This window comes from Scylla paramamosain, chromosome 3 (genome assembly GCF_035594125.1).
Source record: "Scylla paramamosain isolate STU-SP2022 chromosome 3, ASM3559412v1, whole genome shotgun sequence".
NCBI classification, from domain to species: domain Eukaryota; kingdom Metazoa; phylum Arthropoda; class Malacostraca; order Decapoda; family Portunidae; genus Scylla; species Scylla paramamosain.
The window spans coordinates 30,129,984-30,155,914 of NC_087153.1; the positions used below are offsets into that span (position 1 = coordinate 30,129,984).

The following is a 25,931-nucleotide window of genomic DNA, read 5'->3' on the forward strand; positions in this document are numbered from 1 at the left end:
CTATTGCCATTGATGAAATAGTGTCTGTGGTTGCCTTGTGCTGAGGAGTTAAAAGGTTTAAGAAACAATTAGTACTACTGTAGGTAGAGAGAGAACTGTAGTAGTACGTAAACAGGTTCAGAGATGTGACAGATTGTGACGTCATTAAAACTTCAGACCTACCACCAAGAGCATAGGGGTTCTTTTCTTTCAGCTCTTTTGCTGTTTGTTGAAGATTACATTCTATTTTTCAGAACAACTTTCTTTTCTAACCCAGGTATCACATTATTGTATGCTGTGGAATAGACAGTGTGGCCACCATCTTTGAACCTCTTGACCCACCAGTATGCAGTTCTCTTTTTCCTTCCTGCAATACTAATAGTTTCTTAAATATTTATTTTTATTCCTTAGCTAAAAGGCAACTACAGATGTTATTTTGTCATCTGCACTAGGCAGTTTAGTAGCCATTGGTAAGTGATATGGATAGATATACAACAATAACTTGCAGAAGTCATTTTGGGAATGAACACACAAAAAACATACTGTAACTCAACTGTCAGACCTATGCTAAAACTGTTAATGTGTCACATTGAGTGTATTGACTTGCCAGGTCAGATATTATAAGTGCACCATGCTCTCATACAACTATATGAAACTAGCTGAATGATGCACAGATGCTGACACCAGCTGAGAATTTTGTCCCTCTTTTGGTGCTGACTGTATACTTGAGAACTCACCTTTCCCCTTCTCTCATGTCATTGATATTGCAGAGTACAAACTCTAAATGTGTCATGGGGTGAAATGAAATTTCATCTTTAAACTTGTTCAAGAATTTTGTTTGCACACAAGCACATAAGTCAACTGGTCATGTTCCTATGAAGATAATCTGTGGTGTCAGGCATTAAGGTTTGGCAGGTTATATTTGCAGTTGTGTTCCCATGATGTATATCACATCTGAGGCATATTGTTGATGCTAAAGAAATCGTTTGGTGTAAGATAATAGGTGAGAGTTTAGGGATACTGATGTCTGAACCCAATTATCCATGGAGCATTGGAGGTTATTAATATAACCACAGCCTATATCCCTGTTATCTTCTGTTGAGGCTGCTACCCTGAAGAATCTTATCATGGCCATCCTCTTCAGTCTTTGAAACAAGTTTCAGATGTGGATTGCTAGATGAACAGGGCACCATGAGATGTCAAGATATGTCACCATGTAGGATGTATTCATGGGGAGAACACCTGGAAGAAAATAAAATAAATAGTAATAATAATAATAATGCAGAAAAGTGTTATAGGAATGCTGACATTAAAAAAAACACAAACAGCAGTAGACATGTAGGTCATTAAAATTTTTTAGTCTTAAAAGTTAGATCATCACATGCCTCCTTGGGGCTTTCCTAAATGTGTAACCAGTAATAACGTTTTAAAGTGCAAAGTAACTTTCTCCATGACATCAACACAAATGTTGAACAAAATTAATTAGTTTATTAATAACCATTTTCTTTGAAGTTTGGAACAAAATGAAGACCTTTTAAGAAAATAGGTACATCAGCAGATCATGACAGTGTTACTGTATTGAACATAATAGGAAATAGTTTAACTTGGATCATCTCTGTGGCATCCTGATGGCACTGCTCAGTGTATTAGGTGTAATGAACACCCCCAGCACTGCACATGATACAGTTTATTCTGAGTCTGGTCAAGTCTGCAACATATAAATTGAACACTTAGCATATATAGTGCTTAGTGATTGGTCTTGCCATCACACTTGTATCGTTAGTTGCAGCTACATATTACAAATGTCATTATGCTGTATCGACAGCATACTTAATCTATTGTACACTTAAGTGTTGGTGGCTTTGTGAATGAGCATGAGCGATGGGTGTAGAACGCAAGTCTGTGTGTGGTGGTGGCGATCTCCCTACTGCTGTTAGGAATGTCACGAGCACTCATGACACTCAATCACCATAAGGGTTTCATTATGGCCCTATACTATAGGTGTCAGCATTTTTTAGTGTAAACGTTGTCATCTCCACCTTCACGACTCACTCCTCTGCCTTCTCATCTTCACGATCCACACTGCAAGCAGTAAGACATCCCTATGGGCAGTCTTAATCAACCTTGCTGCATTGCTGGCCTTTGTGTCAGCTTTCATGTGCCTCCAAGGCAAGGGACAAATACCTCCAGTCACGACACATGAGAAACGATGGGCCCCTCACTTAAAAGGGTTACACCTGCCTAGTCCCAGGAGAGCTCCAAGAAGCAGAGTTTGTCAGAGGGGCACTTAACCAGTCCCTTGTCAGTTTGCACTGTTGCCTGTCATATCAAGCTTTGTGTCTACTACCTTTGCTAACCTCCATAATTTCCAAAACAGTATTTCATCAGTAACAATAACGGGGTCTCAGATTCTGACATATCATCAGGTCTTGTCTTCAGTGACAAAGGGTGGCATGCATTTATGCAACCAACATCTCTAGAAGAGGTTAGCCAGTTACTGAGTGTGCTTCTACCGTTTGCAAATGAGGATTGTATCTCTCTCTCTCTCTCTCTCTCTCTCTCTCTCTCTCTCTCTCTCTCTCTCTCTCTCTCTCTCTCTCTCTCTCTCTCTCTCTCTCTCTCTCTCTCTCTCTCTCTCTCTCTCTCTCTCTCTCTCTCTCTCTCAGCAAGAACATTCCCCCTGTTGGGCTTCACACAAATGTGAGATTCATATCTGGGAGTCACTCCAAGTTGTAGTTACATAGCTTTGCCACATGAATGACATGGCACGTCTGGGGCCCCTTGCTTGAAGATCCTCTCTCCTGCCTTCTGAGCCACTGGCAAGTCTGCTGTTCCAAAGCAATATTTGGCCGGCCACTCGAGTTCCATTGTTCAAGTGAGAGCTGTCTTGAATCATCCTGCTCAGCCACGGGAGTGGTGTCCTTTCAGGATCCTTGTGAATCATGATCAGAGACCCTTGTGTACTCTCAGTTGTAACCTCATTCAGTGGGCTTCCTTGTCTATCAAACCTGTCATAATCAGGTAAAGCTGGCTGGTGCTTGAGACTGCACAGAGATCATTCTCAGGCCACCTTGTGTAGATTAACTTTCTGAAGCTATGTAGGAGCCATAATGATCCCTTTCTACAGCTGAAGCTGTTCTAAAGCCTTTCCTTTCTAAACCTTTCTCTTAACAGACTGATCTCTTCATCTGATTGACTAGCTGACAATTCAATGTGACATGAGATCAATACCTGAACTAGACAAAAGCACGTGGTGTGAGGGTGATTATGCTAATGAAAGGAAAAAAAAACCCAACATTTACGTTACAGTGCAAGTTCTGGGTTAAAACTCCATAACAGTTACTCTCGCCACTGCTACTGCACCATCATTTGCAGAATTGACTAGCAATATCTTCCACTACACAGCTGTCACAGAAAATTGGTCAGCATGTATATCCCCGTTGTCACCTTTGTATCGGTGTGTGTAAGTCAGTCACATTTCAGAGGGAATATCACTTCATAATACTGTCCTCATCATTGATAGTAATGTTACCTGCATCAGTTTCTCACCTCACTATAAATATCACCCAGCATGTGTAATACTAATTTGCTAATGTGGCTTTGCAGTTGTACCTTAGGGACTGTTATGATTCCTGCAGTAAGGCCAGGGTGTGCTTGTGTTAAGAATGTCCTGTCTTTAGAGTGTGTACTTCTGCAGTAGTGAGTCTTGTCATGTGATTATCTCTGGGCAGAACACACTATAGGAATTCCATATCCTCCAAGTCTTTAGGCTAATTCCTCGGTCTTAATCCTTTCCATGTGTCCACTTCTTTCAACGCCAATATACGAATCTTTATCTAGGTAGCTCTTACCAAGATGTGGTACCATGATGAGTATTGTGTTCGGGGTCTTGATGCTGTTTTCCTGACTGCTCAATGAAGTTGACACAGTACAAGTATACCTCGCCATACATTGTTAATTGGTTCCAGAGTCCATGAGTCAAAATAACCACACTTTAAACCACAAATAAACACTCCCCATTGTCTATTACAGTATTAGTGGTATGTACGTACATTATTCTGTATAAAATAATTAAAGATAATTAAGTAAAAACCAATTTTAAATTTACTTGATTGGTACCATTGATGTTGCTCATCAGGGATGGTGTAGGAGGATCATACATTGTAAACACACACACACACACACACACACACACACACACACACACACACACACACACACACACACACACACACACACACACACACACACACTCGAGCAGCCAGACTGGGAGGAGACATGGGTAGGAGCTCCACGACTAAGATGATCCACTTGTGGTATGAAGAGTTGGAGTAATGCTGTTTCTGGCTCCATAATGGAATAGAAAAAGGTAGTGATATTAAAAGTAGAGTTGGAAGAGAAAAATAGAATGGGAAAATGGAGCAGAAGTGAAGTGAACTGTTTATGTCGAGTGACAGGTCAGCAGCAGAAAACATTTTGAGATGATTTTATATTTATATATATGTTATTATTTTTACATTCATTTAAATATGATTTTATATGTTTATTGCTATTTTAGTGTTTTGACATTTCTAATATTTTTCGACAGGCAATATAAACTCAAGTTAAACGACATCAGGTGAATTTTATTTCTTCATATAATATTTAAGAAAACTGACATATCTTTGAAAATTACTTAACTTGAAGTGACTTAAGCTGAGGTATTACTGTACATTCCTTTGTCACTTCTTGATCACTGTCATTGAAATCTGGAATTTGCTTCAGTTGTGCTGGCCAGCTGCATTCCTACCTAAACTGGGGTTTCATAGCATCAGCTCCCACAGGTGAATCCTTCTGCTTTCTGAGTGGCATCATCAACAAAGGTTGTTTTTGGGATGACATAGTGCCATTGATCTGGTTTAGACACATCATTTATTTTTCCACTTGATTGGCCGTGAGGATAGCTTTGATATTTACCATGAAGGATATTAACTTCTTGAGCCAGTTGATACCAGGCTTCTTGTCACCATGAGCAACTTTATATAAATGAGTTCAGTTTTGTATCTATTCGCCAGGCAATCAGTGAAGCACCTAGCAATAAGAGAAACCACAATGAAATTGCAAAACATGGTACATCCCTCCAGTGTTTCCATCCTTGTTGTGTAGTCCCATTTACCATCCAGTAGGGCCTGTAGCAGCTTAATTTGTTCTCCATCCAGTTTTGATCCTTTTATGAGAGCAGAAATCATGTCTTTGACCTGACTAGTAGTGTCCCCAGGCTGTTTATCCAGCATTTTCTTTGCCCTTGAGTACCCTACCTCCAGGTCAACTTTCAGAAAAGCTCATTAGGCTGATCTTCAGGTCTCCTTTGGATGCCCAAATGAGAGGGCATAGCTTTATTGATGAAATTCACAGAGAAAGATTTCATACTTCTTTCAGTCTGCACCAGTGTAAGTATGTAGAGATGATAGTCACATATACCATCCAGTAGGGCCTTTAGTGACTTGCTTTCCATCCAATTTTTATCCTTTCATGAAAGTGGAAATCATGTCTTTGACCCGACTAGTCGTGTCTCTGGGCTATTCATCTAGCACTTTCTTTGCCTTTGCTGGGTTAACTTTCAGAAAGCTCATTAGGCTGATCTTCAGGTCTCCTTTGCACGCCCGAATAAGAGGGCGTACCATTGAAAGCATGCAGAGGTGGTCTGGGTTGCATCATGGTTGTTGTTGTTGTTAGTCAGAAGGTATTGTCCTTTCAACAGTACCTTCCTTTTGCACTTTAGGTTTGCTTTGTCTTGACATCTTCACTGTTGGTTGCCAGTTTTTTCAGTCCTTTTCTCTTTTCTTCCAAAACTCAAGATTCCTTTCGTTTCTTCCACGTCAATGAAACACTCTCTAGTTATCTGGTCTTGTTCAATATATGGTTTTTGCATCTTTAAATAATTTTCCTGCTTTCATTGTATTCAGGACACCACAAGATAAGTTTATTAAATTTCTCTCTTCTGCCCCCACTCATATCACATTTTGATTCTTTTTATCTAAATCTGTTTCTGTCTTTCAGTGTTTCTGTCTTCAGTTTTGCCACATTGCTGATCTTGCAGAGACCCTTATGCATATGGTGGCACCATGCCCTTCGTGTTCAGATAGACATTAAGGTTGTTTGTCTGCATTGGGCTCTCATGAAGATTTGATACAGCTGGCAAACCTCCAGGCCACTTCCAGGGGCAGTCCTACAGATAAAGACATTCTCATGAAGATTTGGTACAGCCAGCAAACCCCCAGGCTGCCTCCAGGATGGTCCCACAGATAAAGATGTTCTCATGAAGATTTGGTACAGCCAGCAAACCCCCAGGCCACCTCCAGGATAGTCCCACTGATAAAGACATTGAGGTGCTTGTCATCCACTCCTCCATGCCATTCACTGAACTGGCTGGTAAATCTTATCACCTGGATGACGGCCTCATCTTTCTTTCTTTCCATCTTTCAGTAGTGGCCAGATTCGTCTAAAACTAGTCTCTGGGGTACTTCTTCCCGGTCAGCTGTGGTCTGTCACTGTCATGCTGTTTTTGCACACTTTGGTTGCCTAGGTCAGTATTTGTTTCATCACAACCAGCTACTATATTTTGTACATTTAGTGTTGATTGAAGATGATTTATTTGTTCATGTGCACTTTGGTTATCTGCATCAGTGCTGGTTTTTTTTGTCACTGATGGTCCTGTATCTGTGATATCTGTTGCTCGGTTGGTCATTGTTTGTCTGTTGATTCCTCCAATTGTTTGTTTGTCTCCAAGTGGGTAATGCGCAGCTTCACCATGTTGTTTGTTTGATTCATCCAAGTGGGCAGCAGCTTCATCTGTGCTGTTTGTTTGATTCATCCAAGTGGACAGTGTACAGCTTCATCTGTGTTGTCTGATTCATCCAAGTGGGCAGTGTAGAGCTTCATCTGTGTTGTTTGATTCATCCAAGTGGGCAGTGTAGAGCTTCATCTGTGTTGTTTGATTCATCCAAGTGGGCAGTGTACAGCTTCATCTATGTTGTTTGATTCATCCAAATCAGCAACACACAGCTTCATTCATGTTGTTTGATTCATCCAAGCGGGCAGTGCACAGTTTCATCCATGTCATTTGTTTGATTCATCCAAGTAGGCAGTGACAGCTTCATCTGTGTCATTTCATTCATCCAAGTGGCCAGCATGCAGCTTCATCTGTGTTGTTTGTTTGATTCATCAAAGTGGGCAGCACACAGCTTCATTCATGCTGTTTGATTCATCCAAGTTGGCTTTGGCTTTCCTCTCCCTTCACTGACCATCCTGGTGAACTACCCTTCAACTTTGCTATCCTCCATGACCTAAAGCAATTGCTGCAACACCCTACTCATATTCCTGACTGTTTTGGAGATATGCCCAATATTCTTGACCTTTTCCTGACCTCTAATCCTTCTGCATATGCTGTCACCCTCTCTTCTCCATTGGGCTCCTCTGACCACAATCTCATATCTGTATTTTGTCCTATTGCTCCCAATCCCACCTCAGGATCCCCCTAAGCAAAGGTGACTGGCGTTTTGCCTCTGCTAGTTGGGGGGACCTGAGGAGGTATTTTGCTGATTTTCCTTGGAATGACTACTGCTTCTGTGTCAGAGACCTGTCTTTGTGTGCTGAATGCATAACAGAGGTGATAGTGTCTGACATGGAGGTGTACATTCCTTACTTTTTCTCGACCTAAACCTTCCAAACCTTGGTTTAACACAGCTTGTTCTTGTGCTATACATGATAGAGAGGTGGCCCACAGGAGGTACTTAAGCCTTCCATCACCAGAATCTCATGCACTATATTTCTACCCAGAGCCATGCCAAGTCTGTTCTCCAACTGGCCAAAACTCCTTCATTAACAGAAAGTATCAAAATCTTTCAAGATCTAACTCCCCTCATGACTTCTGGCATCTAGCCAAAAATATCTCCAATAACTTTGCTTCTTCTTCTTTCCCTCTTTTATTTCAATCAGATGGCACCACTGCTGTCACATCTATTTCTAAAGCTGAACCCTTTTGCTCAAACCTTTGCTAAAAACTCTACCTTGGATGAATTTGGGCTTGTTCCTCCCTCTCCTCCACCCTCTGACTACTTCATGCTACCTATTAAAATTCTTCATAATGATGTTTTCCATGCCCTCGCTGGCCTAAATCCTCGGAAGGCTTATGGACCTGATGGGGTCCCTCCTATTGTTCTCTGAAACTGTGCCTCTGCTTGCACCTTGCCTAGTCAAACTCTTTCAGCTCTGTCTGTCAACATCTACCTTTCCTTCTTGCTGGAAGTTTGCCTACATTCAGCCTGTTCCTAAAAAGGGTGACTGTTCTAATCCCTCAAACTACCATCCTATTGCTTAATTTCCTGCCTATCTAAAGTTTTTGAATCTATCCTCAACAGGAAGATTCTTAAACATCTATCACTTCACAACCTTCTGTTTGATCACCAGTATGGGTTCTGTCAAGGCCACTCTACTGGTGATCTGGCTTTCCTTACTGAGTCTTGGTCATCCTCTTTTAGAGATTTTGGTGAAACTTTTGCTGTTGCCTTGGACATATCAAAAGCTTTTGATAGAGTCTGGCACAAAGCTTTGATTTCCAAACTACTCTCCTACAGCTTCTGTCCTCTCTGTAACTTCATCTCAAGTTTCCTTTCTGACCGTTCTATTGCTGCTGTGGTAGACAGTCACTGTTCTCCAAAATCTATTAACAGTGGTGTTCCTCAGGGTTTTGTCCTGTCACCCACTCTCTTCTTATTATTCATCAATGACCTTCTAAACCAAACTTCTTATCTTATCCACTCCTACACTGATGATACCACCCTACATTTTTCCACGTCTTTTCATAGACATCTAATCCTTCAGGAAGTAAACATTTCACGCAGGGAAGCCACAGAACGCCTGACTTCTGATCTTTCTAAAATTTCTGATTGGGGAGAGCAAACTTGGTATTGTTCTATGCCTCAAAAACTCAATTCCTCCATCTATCAACTTGATACAACCTTCCAGACAACTATCCCCTCTTCTTCAGTGACACTCAGCTGCCTCCCTCTTCTACACTGAATATCCTCAGTCTGTCCTTTACTTATAATCTGAACTGGAAACTTCACATCTCATCTCTAGCTAAAACAGCTTCTATGAAGTTATGCGTTCTGAGATGTCTCTGGCAGTTTTTCTCACACCCCCAGCTGCTAACTCTGTACAAGGGCTCTATCCGTCCATGTATGGAGTATGCTTCACATGTCTGGGGGGTTCCACTCATACCGCTCTTCTAGACAGGGTGGAATCAAAAGCTTTTCGTCTCATCAACTCCTCTTCTCTAACTGACTTTCTTCAGCCTCTCTCTCACCATCACAATGTTGCATCTCTGGCTGTCTTCTTTCGCTATTTTCATGCTAACTGCTCTTCTGATCTTGCTAATTGCATGCCTCCCCTCCTTCCGTGGCTTCACTGCACAAGACTTTCTTCTTTCTCTCACCCCTATTCTGTCCATCTTTCTAATGCAAGAGTTAACCAGTATTCTCAATCATTCGTCCCTTTCTCTGGTAAACACTGGAATTCCCTGCCTGCTTCTGTATTTCCATCTTCCTATGACTTGAATTCCTTCAAGAGGGAGATTTCAAGACACTTGTCCTTCAATTTTTGAATACCACTTTGGACTCTTTTCTGGGACTGGCATCTCAGTGGGCTTTTTTATTTATTGGATTTTTGTTGCCCTTGGCCAGTGTCCCTCCTATATAAAAAAAAAAGTGGTCAGTGCACAACTTCATCCATGTCATTTATTTGATTCATCCAAGTGGGCAGCATGCAGCTTCACCTGTGGTTTGATTCATCCAAGAGAGTTTCACCTATGTTGTTTGTTTGATTCATCCAAGTGGGCAGTGTGCAGCTTTATCAGTGTTGGTTGCTTGATTCATTGAAGTGAGCAGTGTGCAGCTTCATCTGTGTTGTTTACTTGATTCATCCAAGTGGGCAGCACACAGCTTCATCTGTGTTGTTTGTATAGTCTGTTTGATTCCTCCAAGCGGGCAGAGTGGCAACTTCACCCATATAGCTTGATTCCTTAAAAAGTGGGCAGCATGGCAGCTTCACCTATATAGTTTGTTTGATTTCTCCAAGCTGGCAGTGCAGCAGGTTCACCCGTATAGTCTGATTCCACCAAGCATGCAGCGCAGCAGCTTCATCCATATAGTCTGTTTAATTCCTCCAAGTGGGCAGTGCAGCAGGTTCACCTGTATAGTCTGTGTTTTTTTACAAAGATGCTGACTAAATTACACTTTACTCTGCATTAGATTTCTTCCTTGCTGATGCACAGACACTCACCCCAAGTATCCATCCTATTTGTATGGCCATTTGTTGTGAACTTTACATACATATTGTTTAATGCCTCAGAAACTCATTTCCTCTATCTATCAACTTGATACAACCTTCCAAACAACTATCCCCTCTTCTTCATTGACACCTAACTGTCCCCCTCTTCTACACTGAACATCCTCAGTCTGTCCTTTTCTTATAATCTAAACTGGAAATTTCACATATCATCTCTACTCAAAACAGCTTCTTTGAAGTTAGGCATTCTGAGATGTCTCTGCCAATTTTTCTCATCCCCCCAGCTGCTAACTCTTGTACAAGGGCTTTATCCGTCCATGCATGGAGTATGCTTCACATGTCTGTAGGGATTCCACTCATATTGCTCTTTTAGACAGGATGGAATCAAAAGCTTTTCATCTCATCAACTCCTCTCCTCTGACTGTCTTCAGCCTCTTTCTCATCGCTGCAATGTTGCATCTCTTACTATCTTCTAATGCTATTTTCATGCTAACTGCTCTTCTGATCTTGCTAACTGCATTCCTCCACTCCTCCTGCAGCCTCACTGCACAAGATTTTCCGCTTTCTTTCACCTCTATTCTGTCCACCTCTAATGCAAGAGTTAACCAGTATTCTCAGTCATTCATCCCTTTCTCTTGTAAACTCTGGAACTTCCTGTCTGCTTCTGTATTTTCATCTTCCTGTGTCTTGAACTCCTTCAAGAGGAAGGTTTCAAGATACTTATCCTTCAAATTTTGACTACCGCCTTGGACCCTACTTGGGGACCAGCGTCTCAGTGGGCTATTTTTTTAATTAGATTTTTGTTGCCCTTGGTTGGTGTCCCTCATATATATATATATATATATATATATATATATATATATATATATATATATATATATATATATATATATATATATATATATATATATATATATATATATATACACACACACACACACACACACACACACACACACACACACACACACAATGAGTGTGGGCATCACATCATATTAATTGCAATGTCTTCATCGATTGTAGGTCAGTTCACACATTTGCAAATGCATGAGAACTCCTTAGCACTTGACAGGATATTACACATTATACATACAATAAACAAATATTACATCACTACACATTCCACACAATGTTTGTCTGTGTACCACAACAGTACTATGGTATATTCATGAGCAATTGATACTGTGCTACATTATAAATACAGTTTATAGTCACGAACACACCAAATCCCCCTTTGCCAGGAATTATGAACACACTGCATTTGTATTTACTCCATTGCTTGTATGGGGGGCAATGATCCTCACAGATATATCATGCTACAGTGTAACACTGCATGTTTTTTTTTTTAAGGGACACCAGTCAAGAGCAACAAACATCCAATAATAAAAAAATGCCCAGTGAGATGGCAGTCCCAGAAAAGAGTCCAAAGCGGTAGTCAAAAATTGAAGGATAAGTGTCTCGAAACCTCACTCTTGAAGGAAGTCAAGTCATAGGAAGGTGAAAATACAGAGTTTACCAGGGGAAGGGATGAATGACTGAGAATACTGGTTAACTCTTGCATTAGAGAGGTGGACAGAATAGTGGTGAGAGAAAGAAGAAATTCTTGTGCAGCAAGGCTGCAGGAGGAGGGGAGGCAAGCAGTTAGCAAGATCAGAAGAGCAGTTAGCATGAAAATTGCTGTAGAAGATAGCTAGGGATACAACATTGCGGCAATGAGAAAGGGGCTGAAGACAGTCATTTAGAAGAGAGGAGTTGATGACAAAAAAATTTTGATTCCACCCTGTCTAAAAGAGCAGTATGAGTGGAACCCCCCCTCAGACATGTCAAGCATACTCCATACATGGACGGATAAGGCCTTTGTACAAAGTTAGCAGCTGGGGAAGTGAGAAAAACTGGTGAAGATGTCTCAAAATACCTAATTTTATAGAAGCTGTTTTAGCTAGAGATGAGATGTGAAGTTTCCAATTTAGATTATAAGAAAAGGACAGACCAAGAATGTTCAGTGTAGAAGAAGGAGACAGTTGAGTGTCACTCAATGAGAGGGGATAGTTGTCTGGAAGGTTGTGTTGAGTTCATAGATGGAGGAATTGAGATTTTGAGGCACTGAACAATACCAAGTTTACTCTGTCCCTATCAGAAATTTTAGAGAGAGATCAGAAGTCAGGTGTTCCATGGCTTCCCTGCATGAAATGTTTACTTCCTGAAAGGTTGGATGTCTATGAAAAGACATGGAAGATTGCAGGGTGGTATCATCAGTGCAGGAGTTGATAGGACAAGAAGTTTGGTTTAGAATTAGAAGATCATTGATGAATAATAGGAAAAGAGTGGGTGACAGGACAGAACCATGAGAAATAACTGTTAATAGATTTAGGAGAAGAACAGTGACCATCTACCACAGCAGCAGTAGAACGGTCAGAAAGGAAACTTGAGATAAATTACAGAGAGAAGGATAGAAGCCGTAGGAGGGTAGTTTGGAAATCAAACCTTTGTGCCAGACTCTATCAAAAGATTTTTTATATGTCTAAGGCAACAGCAAGAATTTCACCAAAATCTCTAAAAGAGGATGACCAAGACTCAGTAAAGAAAGCCAGAAGATCACCAATAGAGCAGCCTTGACGGAATCCATGCTGGCGATCAGATAGAAGGCTGTGAAAAGATAGCTGTTTAGGAGTCTTTCTGTTGAGGATAGTTTCTAAAACTTTAAATAGGCAGGAAATTAAAGCAGTAGGATGGTAGTTTAAGGGATTAGAACTGTCACCCTTTTTAGGAACAGGCTGAATGTAGGCAAATTTCTAGCAGGAAGGAAAAGTAGATGTTGACAAACAGAGTTGAAAGAGTTTGACTAGGCAAGGTGCAAGCACAGAGGTGCAGTTTTGTAAAACAGTAGGAGGGACCCCATCAGGTCCATGAGCCTTCCAAGGGTTTAGGCCAGCGAGGGCATGGAAAACATCATTGAGAAGAATTTTAATAGGTAGCATGAAGTAGTCATAGGGTGGAGGAGAGGGAGGAACAAGCCCTGAGTTGTCCAAGGTAGAGTTTTTAGCAAATGTTTGAGCGAAGAGTTCAGCTTTAGAGATAGATGTGATAGCAGTGGTGCCATCTGGTTGAAATAAAGGAGGCAAAGAAGAAGAAGCAAAGTTATTGGAGATGTTTTCGGCTAGGTGCCAGAAATCACAAGTAGAGTTAGATCTTGGAAGATCTTGACACTTTCTGTTAATGAAGGAGTTTTTAGGCTAGTTGGAGAACATACTTGGCATGGTTCCAGGCAGAGATATAAAGTGCATGAGATTCTGGTGATGGGAGGCTCAAGTACCTTTTGTGGACCACCTCTCTATCGTTCATAGCATGAGAATAAGCTGTGTTAAACCAAGGTTTGGAAGATTTAGGTTGAGAGAAAGAGTGAGGAATGTACGCCTTCATACCAGACATTATCACCTCTGTTATGTGCTTGGCACACAGAGAGAGAGATGGGTCTCTGACACTGAAGCAGTAGTCATTCCAAGAAAAATCAGCAAAATACCTCGTCAGGACCCCCCAACTAGCAGAGGCAAAACGGCAGAGGCACTTCTGCTTAGGGGGATCCTGAGGAGGGATTGGAGCAATAGGATAAGATACAGATATGAGATTGTGATTGGAGAAGCTCAACAGAGAAGAGAGGATAACAGCACAAGCAGGATTAAAGGTTAGGAAAAAGTCAAGAATGTTGGGCGTATTTTGAAGACAGTCAAGAATATGAGTAGGATGTTGCACCAGTTGCTCTAGGTCTTGGAGAATAGTAAAGTTGAAGGCTAGTTCGAGTTAGGTGAGATGTATACAGCATAAATAAATTTAGTTTGAGAGTGATTCTGTAGTTGTAGCCAGATGGTGGAAAACTCAGAAGATTCAAGAGCATGGGCTGGAGAGCAGGTTAAGTCGTTGAACACATAAACGCAACATCCAGCTTTGGATTGAAAATGAGGATAGAGAAAGTAGGAGGGAACAGAAAAGGGGCTACTGTCAGTTGCCTCAGACACCTGTGTTTTAGTGAGGAAAAGAAGATGAGGTTTAGTAGAGGAGAGGAGGTGCTCTAGAAATTGAAAATTAGATCTAAGACCACAGATGTTGTGGTTAATGAAGTTAATGAAAAAAAAGTTGAGGGGGGTATCAAGACACTTAGGGTTGATAATAGAAGAGCGGTCTGACCTGGGGACATTTGTGGTCCCTTCCCCAGATGGGGACTTGGTGGCTGGTGTAGGAGTCACCATGATAATTTTGAATTTTGAGTGAAGGGTGTGTGTGTAATCAGGTGCTTGTAGTTTTGTGTGAAGGAAGAGTTTTCTTTAGAGGCCAGGCTGTGACTGCCCCATTGTGTTGTGAAACACAAAGTGAAACATTGTGAGGTCACAGCTGGGTTTAATGATAACTTCACAGCACCCCCTGGTCCAGTGCTTTAGACCTCACTGTGAATAATTATCATTTCAGCAGGTGCCTACTGCCTCCTCCTACAAGTTCATAAATTGTCTCCATTGAACTTCATACATACATACGGCAGGTGTCTCAGTCTTCACTTATGTGGATGTTGAGGATCCCATTTGTCTGTGCTGACAGGATGGGGATGATGCTACATCACACACACACACACACACACACACACACACACACACACACACACACACACACACACACACACACACACACACACACACAGGTACACACCCTGTAATGCAGATCTGAGTTAGGGGAAGAGTTGCCTCTGCAATAGATTATTAATGTCCTTTTTGTCCTACCTTCCTTTTGATGCAACAAGGTACTCCTGTAGCCAGTGTTATACCAGCAGACTGCTCCTATAATACATAGAGACGCCCTGATATGTCTCTGTCCTGTCCCCTGAAAGGAGGGTGGGAAGTGGCCTGGTACACACCCTGTAACACAGATCTGAGTTAGGGGAAGAGTTGCCTCTACACTAGTTTATTAACATCCATTTTGTCATACCTTTCTTTTGATGCAATAAGGTACTCCTGTAGTCAATGTTATGCCAGCAGACTGCTCCTGTAATATGTAGAGACTCCCCCTGATGTGTCTCCGTCCTGTGTACTGAAAGGGGGGAAAGTGGCCATCTGTAGGGAACCTCTAAAGCCTTTATGCTCGATTGTGGCAGCCTGATGGCACTGCTTGGTGTAACAGGTGTAATGAACCCCCAGTGCTGCACACGGTACATTTTATTCTGAGTATGGTCAAGCCTGCACTCATATATAAATTGAACATTTGGCACTATAAGCATAGTGATTGGTCTTGCTGTCACATTTGTATCATTAGTTGCAGCTACACATTACCAATGTCATTATACTGTATCGACAGCATACTAATCTATTGTACACTTACGTATTGGGGGTTTGTGAATGAGCATGGGTGACAGGTGTAGAATGCAAGTCTGTGTGCAGTGGTGGTGATCTCCCTACTGCCATCAAGAATGTAACAAGCAAACACAAAATTCGACCACCACAAGGGTTTAATTATGGCCCTATCCTATAGGGCAGCATCTTTTAGTGTAAACATTGTCATCTCTGGCCTCACGACTCCTCCACCTTCTCCTCTTCACAAACTGCACTACAAGCAGTAACAATCTCTGGCTACTGTTTACAACATTCAGATGGGATAATTTTGTTCACTCCCAATGTTACTGCTGTAGGGAAAGCCACATAAAATACCATACTTATTGTTTTACTCCTGACACAACCTTTTCTCCATACAGGGTTAACAGTAGAGCATCAAGAGAACATTCTTCACATTTCCATTTATGGTTTGCCTGCAGCATTGCAGAGAACCTACAAGAACTGTAATACTAGGGACTTTTCTACATAAGAATCATGACTTAGTCATACTACATTGGAAAAAAAACATTTGTCTGAAAGTGCTATGTAGATTTGTATATTATTCTAGAAAGTTCAGCACTTGTATAGGCTTTTCACACAATTGGAAAGTGTACAACACAAACACCAAATTCCATTTCTGTACACAAGGTTGGAGGGAGGGTGGGCAGCATAAACTGAGGTGACACCAAAAGTGGTGAAACCAGAACAAACCATTGATTTGACAGCAGAATAATGTCTTTTTTTGTTTACATTTCTTTAGTGGTTCAGAGAAGCAAACCTTTGCTGTACCATTCTCAGACCAATAGATGGGATTGTCATCTTATCAATCTCAAGTGAAACAATAGAAACATGTTCAAAGCAATGACAGGCAAACCAGTGGGCAGCTGATGTCTGCTGTTGGCTGTTGAACTATCCAATCTAACGATTCAAGCAGCCATGTGGGGAACACCACCAGCATGCCTAACAATTCATGTCTGATAAAGGCATAGCTTGTTAGTCTGTCTTAGAGTGATATCTGCTGGGAATTACTCAGCTGAAGTAACCTTTGTAGCAACTGAAGACCATACTCATAACTGCTCCTCCATAAATTATGAGTGGGTGGCAAATGAGTTTTCCATACAAAAGGGAAACAACATGAATAACATGAATGGTACAGAGCATCATTTTAACTGTTTCTTGACTGTTTGAAGATCAGCAACATTGTTATTTTTTGTTAAGAAAATGACCATGTCATCATAACTCCCAAGTTATGATTTCCAAATACTGAGGTAATGAGTGTTTGCAGTTATGCATATATGCTTTTTTGGTGAATCTTAAACCAATAGAGAAGTAATTAATCATGTAGTTTGCCATTTTAGTAAATTCTGATAAATCATTCTCAAAACTTGCACAAGTACCAGTTACTTAAGTTAACTGTTTATGATTTATAAATAATCACCAAATTGTCTTACATTTCTTAGACAGAGTGCTCTGTATGTGAAGAGGCTTGTGGGGCTGTCTCTATGCTGGCCCTGCGTGTCCCAGCCAATGCTAAGCAGCTAGTTCAGGATGGGGCTGGCCAGGCTGTGGTGAAGGTCATGGAGGCACACCCAAAGGCTAGGCAGCTTCAGGTGGGTTATTTGGTTCCATATATTCATGAAGAAATTTAGATGGTAAATGAACTGATTGTTGAATATGATTTTTCTTGAAATAATTGTTACAGTAAGATAATATTATATGGAGTTTTCTATGATTTTTGCTATTTTTGTCAGTTTTAAAGATTTCTACCATTTATATTTCTTTCTTTTCATGATTATTCTACTTTATGACAGTAGCCAAAGATTTATGTGAAACATATATGTACCTACTAAGAAAAATTGCTTATAGTATACAAGTCTCTTTGTAGATGGCTATGGGAAAGTAGATAAATACTGCATACCACACAAGAACTTATGAATACCAACATGCACTTGCCATTCTGACATTTATCACATACTTGACACATACAGAAGCTGGGCTGCATGGCGATACGAAACATGGTATCTCGACTGCCAGAGAACAAGCGTGTCTTTGTGGAGTATGGAGTAGAGGGAGTGATCCACACAGCCCTCAGGAATCATGGGGAGGCAGTTAAGGATGTGGCACGAGCTGCCCTCAGGGACCTGGACCTCAAAGTGGAATTAGTGGAGCAGTGGAGGGGCACCGGCCATGAAATCAGCCGCTGAGTATACCACCATCAGTTGCCTGCTCCTGTGGCTGGTAGATGCTACTGCTGTTGCTGCCACTAGTCCATGCAGGCTGTCCATCTCTGGGGTTGCTGTGGAGAAACAACATGCTTTAGTCTCAAGCTTTCATACTCAGGAATAATGCAGTGGAATTCTTCAGTGGATGATCTTAGGTGACATTTCTTCTATACACACTTAACCCTCAGTTACTATCATCACATTAGCTACCTTAAAAAGTCTTAATCCCCTTTATTGTTGTCATAATATCAATATTACTGTTGAAAGTTTTCTAGAGGATGATCACATCGTGTTTATTGTGGTTTTAAAATGAAAACAAGCAGTTGAAAACTGTTGGCTGTATAAAACACAATCATGGTTCACATAAAATGTGTTCAGTGCTAAGGATTAATAACCAGATCACTACATTAGCAGTTTTCCTTCCTCTTGTCTTTACCTATGTTTTCATAATAATAGTGGCCATTTCCTTTCATTTTTTTTATCTACTTATTGTCAAAAAGCTATGCTTCTTTTGTGAGTGTAAGTGCACTTTATATTTGGTCTTAGTTTCTTCATTCCTGATTTCCCATAGGTATAAATAACCTCTTGCTTCCTTAACTTCCAAATGTTCTCTTTTTTGGTCTTTTCCTCTTAGCTTCTTGTTTTCTAAGTACATTTATCAAAGACATTCTCCACTAAAACTCAAAGCATTATAAAATGCACAAATGATCAGCTGCACAAATGTTAATGATTTGTCATTAAGAAGGCAAAACTTCCTATAACATACTAAAAAACAGAAATAGTGCTGGGCTCTGAAGAAAGCCTTCTGGTGTTCTAAAAATTAGTATTCATGAATTTCAAGAATATTGCATCTAAATGGATTATGATAAGCTTTTGTATTGGTGTGTTTATCATGATAGCTGTGATCATGCTAGATCAAGATATCTCCTGTCATGATTAACAAATACTACATTTATTTCTCTATGGAAATTACTATAATACAGGTTTTTTTTTTCATATTTTATTGTTACAATGCTTGTTATGTATTATACCTAATTAAGCTAGGTGACAATGACAACAAAATAGGGCAAAAAACATTATCCTTTGGGGTACAAGGCGCACCATTCAGAACATTGTTATTCAATATGGCTATCATTGTTTTAGGTGTTGCAGTGATACAACTGCACCAATTAGTGCAATAACAGAGGGTTGAGTAGCTGGGTACAACACTAATATTACATCTCTTGTATTAGGTATGATGGATATAGCATACCATAACTTCCACACACATACCATTCTTATGGACTTTAAAATGCCCTGGAACCTAGTTTTGATATATATATATATTTTTTTTATAAATAGTAAAAATTAAAGTTCTTGAATTATGAATAGTAAAAAAAAAAAAAAAAAAACTAAATTGCATGGTCTGATGAATAAGTAAACTCCTCATGGCTTTCAGTGTCATTTCCGAGAGGTGGTGGTGGTCACATTACTCATGGGTATTGCTGGGTCCAGTGGTACGGCTGGGACTTTATTATGTTACCATTGATATGCTAATTTTTCAATATGTAGAACACAGCCTCTCCTCTACTAAACCTCCTCATCTTTTCCTCACTGAAACACAGGTGTCTGAAGCAACTGACAGTAGCCCCTTCTCTGTTCCCTCTTACTTTCTCTATCCTTATTTTCAATCCAAAGCTGGATGTTGCGTCTATGTGCGCAATGACTTAACATGCTCTTGTACTCATGCTCTTGAATCTTCTGAGTTTTCCACCATCTGGCTACAACTACAGTCACTCTCAAACTAAATTTATGTGCTGTATACCTCTCACCCAACACATAAGAAATTCTTTGACATTCAACTTCCAAAGTGGAGCAAATTCTGACCCTCTTCCCTTTTGCAGAGATCTCCATTCTTGGAGACTTCAATGTTCACCACTAGCTTTGGCTTTTCTCTCTCTTCACTGACTCTCCTGGTGAACTAGCCTTTAACTTTCGATCCTCCACAGCCTAGGGCAATTGGTGCAACACCCTACTCATATTCCTGACTATCTTGGAGATTCATCCAACATTCTTAACCTATTCCTAACCTTTAATCCTTCTGCTTATGCTGTTACACAATCTTCTCTGTTGGGTTCCTCTGATCACAGTCTCATATCTGTATCTTGTCCTATCACTCCAGTCCCTCCTCAGGATCCCCCTAAGTGGAGGTGCCTCTGGCATTTTGCCTCTGCTTGTTGGGGGGACCTCAGGAGGTATTTCGCTGATTTTCCATGGAATGACTACTGCTTCCATGTCAGAGACCTGTCTCTGTTCCAGGCACATAACAGAGGTGATAGCGTCTGGCATTCATCATTCTTTTTCTTGACCTAAACCTTCCGAACCTTGTTTTAACACACCTTGTTCTTGTGTTATACATGATAGAGAGTTGGCCCACAAAAGGTACTTAAGCCTTCCATCACCAAAATCTCATGCACTTTATATTTCTACCCAGAACCATGCCAAGTCTGTTCTCCAAATAGTCAGAAACTCCTTCATTAATAGAATGTCAAAATCCTTCAAGATCTAATTCCCCTCATGACTTCTGGCACCTAGCCAAAAACTTCTCCAGTAACTTTGCTTCTTCTTCTTTCCCTCCCTTATTTCAACCAGATGGCACCACTGTTATCACATCTGTCTCTAAAGCTGAACTCTCCATTCAAACCTTTGCTAAAAATTCTACCTTGGACGATTCAGGCCTTGTTCCTCCCTCTCCTCCATCCTCTGACTACTTCATGCTACTTATTAAAATTCTTTGCAATGATTTTCCATTCAATCATTGGCCTAAACCCTTGGAAATCTTATGGACTTAATGGTTCCCTCCTATTGTTCATGCTTGCACCTTGCCTAGTCAAACTCTTTCATCTGTCAGCATCTACCTTTCCTTCTTGCTGGAAGTTTGCCTACACTAAGCCTGTTCCTAAAAAGCATGACTTCTGATCCCTCAAACTACTGTCCTATTGCTTCAATTTCCTGGCTATCTAAAGTTTTTTAATATATCCTCAACTGGAAGATTCCTAAAACATCTATCACTTGACAACCCTCTGTCTGATTGCCAGTATGGTTTCCGTCAAGGCTGCTCTACTGATGATCTGGCTTTCGTTACTGAGTCTTGGTCACCATTTTAGGAATTTTTGGAAAACTTGCTGTTACCTTAGACATATCAAAAGCTTTTGATAGAGTCTGACAGAAAGGTTTGTTTACCAAACTACCCTCCTACAGCTTCTATCCTTCTCCCTGTAACTTCACCTAAAGTTTCCTTTTTGACCTTTATTGTTGCTGTGGTAGATGGTCACTATTCTTCTCCTAAATCTATTAACAGTGGTGTTCTTCAGGGTTCTATCCTGTCACCCACTCTCTTCCTATTATTCATCAATGATCTAAACGAAACATCTTGTCCTATCCTCTCCTGCACTGATGATGCCACCCTGCACTTTTCCACATCTTCATAGACGTTCAACCCTTCAGGAAGTAAAAAGTTAATGCAAGGAAGCCACAGAATGCCTGATTTCTGACCTCTCTAAAATTTTTGATTGGGGCAGAGCAAACTTAAATATTGCTCAATGCCTCAAAAACAATTCCTCCATCTATCAACTCGACAACCTTCCAGACAACTATCCCCTATTCTTCAATGACACTCAACTGCCCTCCTCTTCTACATTGAATGTCCTCGGTCTGTCTTTTACTTATAATCAGAACTAGAAACTTCACATCTCATCTCTAGCTAAAATAGCTTCTATGAAGTTAGGTGTTCTGAGACAACTCCCAGTTTTTCTCACCCTTCCAGCTGCTAACTCTGTAAAGGGGCCTTATCCATCCATTTATGGAGTATGCTTCACATGTCTGGGGGGCTCCACTCATACTTCTCTTCTGGACAGGGTGGAATCAAAAGCTTTTCATCTCATCAACTCCTCTCCTGACTGTCTTCAGCCTCTTTCTCATTGCCGCAATATTGCATGTCTTGCTATCTTCTACCACTATTTTCATGCTAACTGCTCTTCTGATCATGCTAACTGCATGCCTCCCCTCCTCCCGCAGCCTTGCTGCACAACACTTTATTCTTTCACCCCTATTCTGTCCACCTCTCTAATGCATTAGTCAACCAGTATTCTCAATCATTCATCCCTTTCTCTGGTAAAGTTGAACTCTGTGCCTGCTTCTGTAATTCCACCTTCCTATGACAAACACCTTCAAGAGGGAGGTTTCAAGATGCTTATCCTTCAATTTTTGACAACTGCTATGGATTTTTTTTTTTTGGGGGGGCGCCCAGTGTCCCTCCTACACTAAATTAAAATAAAAAAAATATATTGTGCAGCTTTGCACCAGGCTAATATTTCCTAGATCTGCAACAGTTGGTAGTGCAGAGAATAATACTGAGTATTCAAACTCAATATGAATTATGAAATATATTTAATGAATTAGATATTTAAAAATTATTCCTCTATAAGAAATTACTATACAACTTACAGTTTGACTCTTGAGGAATAATAAAGTGGTTGGAAGCTGACACAAGCAGTTAGAGCATTACTACAAATCACCAGTTAGGATGGCAAAATTGTCTGCAGAGACAATAACATAACCCCTGAAGAAAACTAAGCATCATGAGGTATTACTGAAGTACTGATATGACTACTATTCCTTTCTGATGGAGACTAGTAATATGAACATCACATAGTGGAATGGTTATATCCAAGCAACATTTAAAACTTGTGTGACTGTAGCTAGCTATTGTGGAACAGTGGAATTGTAAAAGTTGCTGAATAGAAAGGTGTCATATTTGCTTTCCCTTCTCCTTGCCACAGCAAATAATGGCAGTTAAAATCTAGACAGAATATTTAAAAATAAAGAATTTTTTGAAGAATTACCTTACAAGATATGTTGGTTAAATAGTCAATTCAGTTGCACAAAAAAAAAAATAAATAAATAAAATAGTAATGTATTGTTCATAGAGATTCATGGCTCCAGCTCAGTTGAAAGCCACATTCATGATGGGACCAGTGATAGCTCAATAGCTAACCTTCCACTTTTATTCCACTTTCTGATTAAAGGTTAGTTAATATGCTTCATGTCAGAACAAGTTCCTGTGGTTTGAAATTTACATGGTGCTGTAAGCACATGAATAGGTATGACAGATGGGAAAGTGTGACAGTTGTGTGTGTGCAACGTTACCATGTTTTTCTAATGAAATTAAATTTTGGTAGTTAATCTCTCCTGAATTAAGTGTCTTGCACCTTGTTTCTCAAGTTTCTCAATATAGGAATACAAGAAAACTTTGTAACTCAAAAGGTGATAGAAAAAAATAAATAAATATGACAGGAAACTTATCTTGGGCAAATATGATTCAATTCACTGACTTCTCTCCATGTATCTTAGTTTATAAGCACATCTTGCTATGTGGTAAACTTGTGATATTTCAGTGCTTGCAGCAGTGGGAGTAGTGTCTGTAATCAACAATTTGTTGAATCACTTGGATTAACTTGTAAGAAATTCAAACTGGTATGGTTATGGCCACAAAACTAGTTTTTTTTTTTTAAATCAAGAGTAATGATAAAGGAAACTGGGCATACTCAGAAAATGAAATAAAAGTTAGGGTGAATGTGTAATTAAAATGGGTTATTTATAAATCAGAGAAGTAATCATCTGTCACAGATACATGGTTAGGAGGTCCACTGATGAGCACGAGATTGTTTGGAACTAATAGTTTGCTCTAGCTCAAATTCTTTACACTGTATGTCTGAAATTACAGTGGGCTAAAATTGGCAGTCATAAATTGAGTTGTGAAAGTTCAAGTGTTACACATTATGGTGGAGATTACTATATCCGTTTAATTATTACAAAACCTTTACCCTCTATTTTTTTCCTTTGTCCTCCTGTTTCCCAACACTCCCATTCTGTAGCCAACCAAATTTATTAATTCACATCTTGCTCTTTGTTATTCAATGCCCTGCTCCTTACTCCTAAAGTCACATGAAATTCAGAATTTTTAATTTTCACTTATGTTGTGATTAGTCAAGTGATGTGCATTAATATACTATGACTTGTGCTTGTGCCTTGTTTTAGGAATTAGAATGAAAGGGCTGTGAAGACAGTTTTGAAGTACCTATATTTCCCATTCACTTCTCATATTAATCTTGTCATTTCTTTAAACTCACTGTTGAGGTCATTGAATTTGGTTAGTGATATATGGGTAGTAATTGAAGGAACAAATCTGCTGATCTAAACCAAGGAGCAGATGGGATCAGATCAGATGGGTGTTTTATGCAGTGTTGGGTACATTTCAATCCCTGTGGTGCTTGAGTGGCATGATGGCTCAGGTGATGGTGCTTTCAAGGTTAGTGATGAAAGAAATTAACATATGGGTTTTAGATAAAACATAAGATTAATTTATTACTTAACAATCCATTTTGATAAAACATAAGATTAATTTATTACTTAACAATCCATTTTAGTCATCAAGCTTTAACTATGTTAAGCAACAGCTTGTTCAGTTTTCAATGTTAAGAAATAAACAGCCCTCACCTATCTGGTCACTTATTTGATGAACAAAATTTTTGGTGTTTTATGAGATGCATTTCATTAAACCTTGTACAATGATTGACTGTTTAGCAGTTTTTAAATATCAATTAACCCTTTTACTGTTGTGTACTTTTATTGCTTTTGTACAGCAAGCCTATGTCAGTGTATACAGGGTGGTGTCAAACAAAATGATATGGAATGTGAATTAGATGCTGTAGCTTTTGTTGCAATGTATTATCAAGTCAATGAGAGGGATACATCAGATTAAGGGTTACCAGAAAAATCAGTCTACCAAGCATAACTCACCTTATGTTGAATGGTCTAAGTTACAGGTTAAGGCTTTCACACTTTGTAAGGGATATTGTATTAACAAATTGCTAACTAATTAATGACCATGTTTCTCTAATATTACATGCACTGTTATGAATCTAGTTGGTCAGGGCAGAAGGGCTTGCCAAACTGGTTTCCTTTTCAGGCATGAGAAAAAAAATTACTAGAGACAGCACAGGTACATGGTCTTGGAAAAAGGAGCATGTGATATGTACTTAAAGGTGCACAAAGATAGTATTACAATGTTCTGCCTTGAGAAGGTTGTTGAGAACAGAGAAGCAGTGGTGTGATTAATTTAGAGAGGCATGGTATTGCAGTGTGCTGCACTACCTGCCATTGCCATTTCTTATTGGAAGTAACTTTTGTTTGTTTCCAGTATGTATTTTGTGAACTCCAGTCCTATTTTGTTATTCATTATAAACTATTTTCTTGCATTTACTAATTGCAACTCCTTAATCAGATTAAGAATGGCAATATGAGTTGATCTGTAGTACACCAGATTTATAGACATTGCACTCTTCTTAGTAATCAATCTTTGCACCATATCTCAAAGGATAATTTCAATTGTTTTGCATTTAACAGTCAGTATTGCAAGTTTGCAAGAACTTTGTTTGCTGCCCTGTAAGGTATTAGTAGATATTTTACAGAGATAAATACTCAACTTTCCCCTATCACAGGCAGGTAGCTTTAATAGTGTATGTACTTTTGTATTGCTTTTAAAAAATAAATTTTTTACAAGTAATTTTTTTTCCAGGTTCCCTAGCTGACTGCACATTCAAACTACACAATTTGCCACACTTCCCAATGAGAGAGAGACATGCTAACAAACCATCACCTAAAGACAGCTTGCTTGGCATCACCATCACATTCAAGAATTGACATTTTGCTTTCTAATTCCTTTCTCAGGATCTCACTCCAGGTTTTGTTGAGACTACAGATAATCATTCTGACTTCACTTTGTAAATATTTCAAAGAATGAACAGAATTTGCTTCAAATCACTTGTGGAGCTTTGTGTTTCCATGGCAGCATTGCACATCCATGTCATTATGCTTTTTTTGATACATCCTAGTCTCTAAACCATCTTTTAACAACACAGGTTTCATTGATATAAGATGCATCACTTCACACATGAACACAGTCGTGACACATTTAACATCTAAAGCAAGATTGTGGAAAGGGATCTCACCC

At 39.8% G+C, this 25,931-nt stretch overlaps 1 protein-coding gene and 2 long non-coding RNA genes across 4 annotated transcripts in view; 1 reads left to right on the plus strand and 2 right to left on the minus strand.

The window, feature by feature from the left end:
• Positions 1–17,772, minus strand: LOC135093527 (uncharacterized). 2 transcript variants are annotated; one of them, XR_010263413.1, is made up of 5 exons: positions 17,632–17,772; positions 17,108–17,219; positions 15,277–15,378; positions 15,072–15,206; positions 1–1,221 (listed from the first exon to the last, which is right to left on the minus strand). It is a non-coding gene; the product is annotated as an uncharacterized LOC135093527 (long non-coding RNA). The 2 variants fall into 2 exon arrangements; XR_010263412.1 differs by having other exon boundaries at positions 15,072–15,219.
• Positions 1–25,484, plus strand: part of LOC135093486 (armadillo repeat-containing protein 6-like) — a 53,719-nt gene extending 28,235 nt beyond the window's left edge. The window contains 2 exon segments of the mRNA XM_063992770.1: positions 17,117–17,266; positions 17,645–25,484. Coding sequence (XP_063848840.1) covers positions 17,117–17,266; positions 17,645–17,860 — 366 coding nt within the window. The 3' untranslated portion in view covers positions 17,861–25,484.
• The window catches only part of LOC135093531 (uncharacterized), a 15,208-nt gene continuing 7,092 nt past the window's right edge, over positions 17,816–25,931 (minus strand). The window contains exon 3 of the long non-coding RNA XR_010263414.1: positions 17,816–17,952. This is a non-coding gene — a long non-coding RNA (uncharacterized LOC135093531). The remainder of the gene's footprint in view (positions 17,953–25,931) is intronic.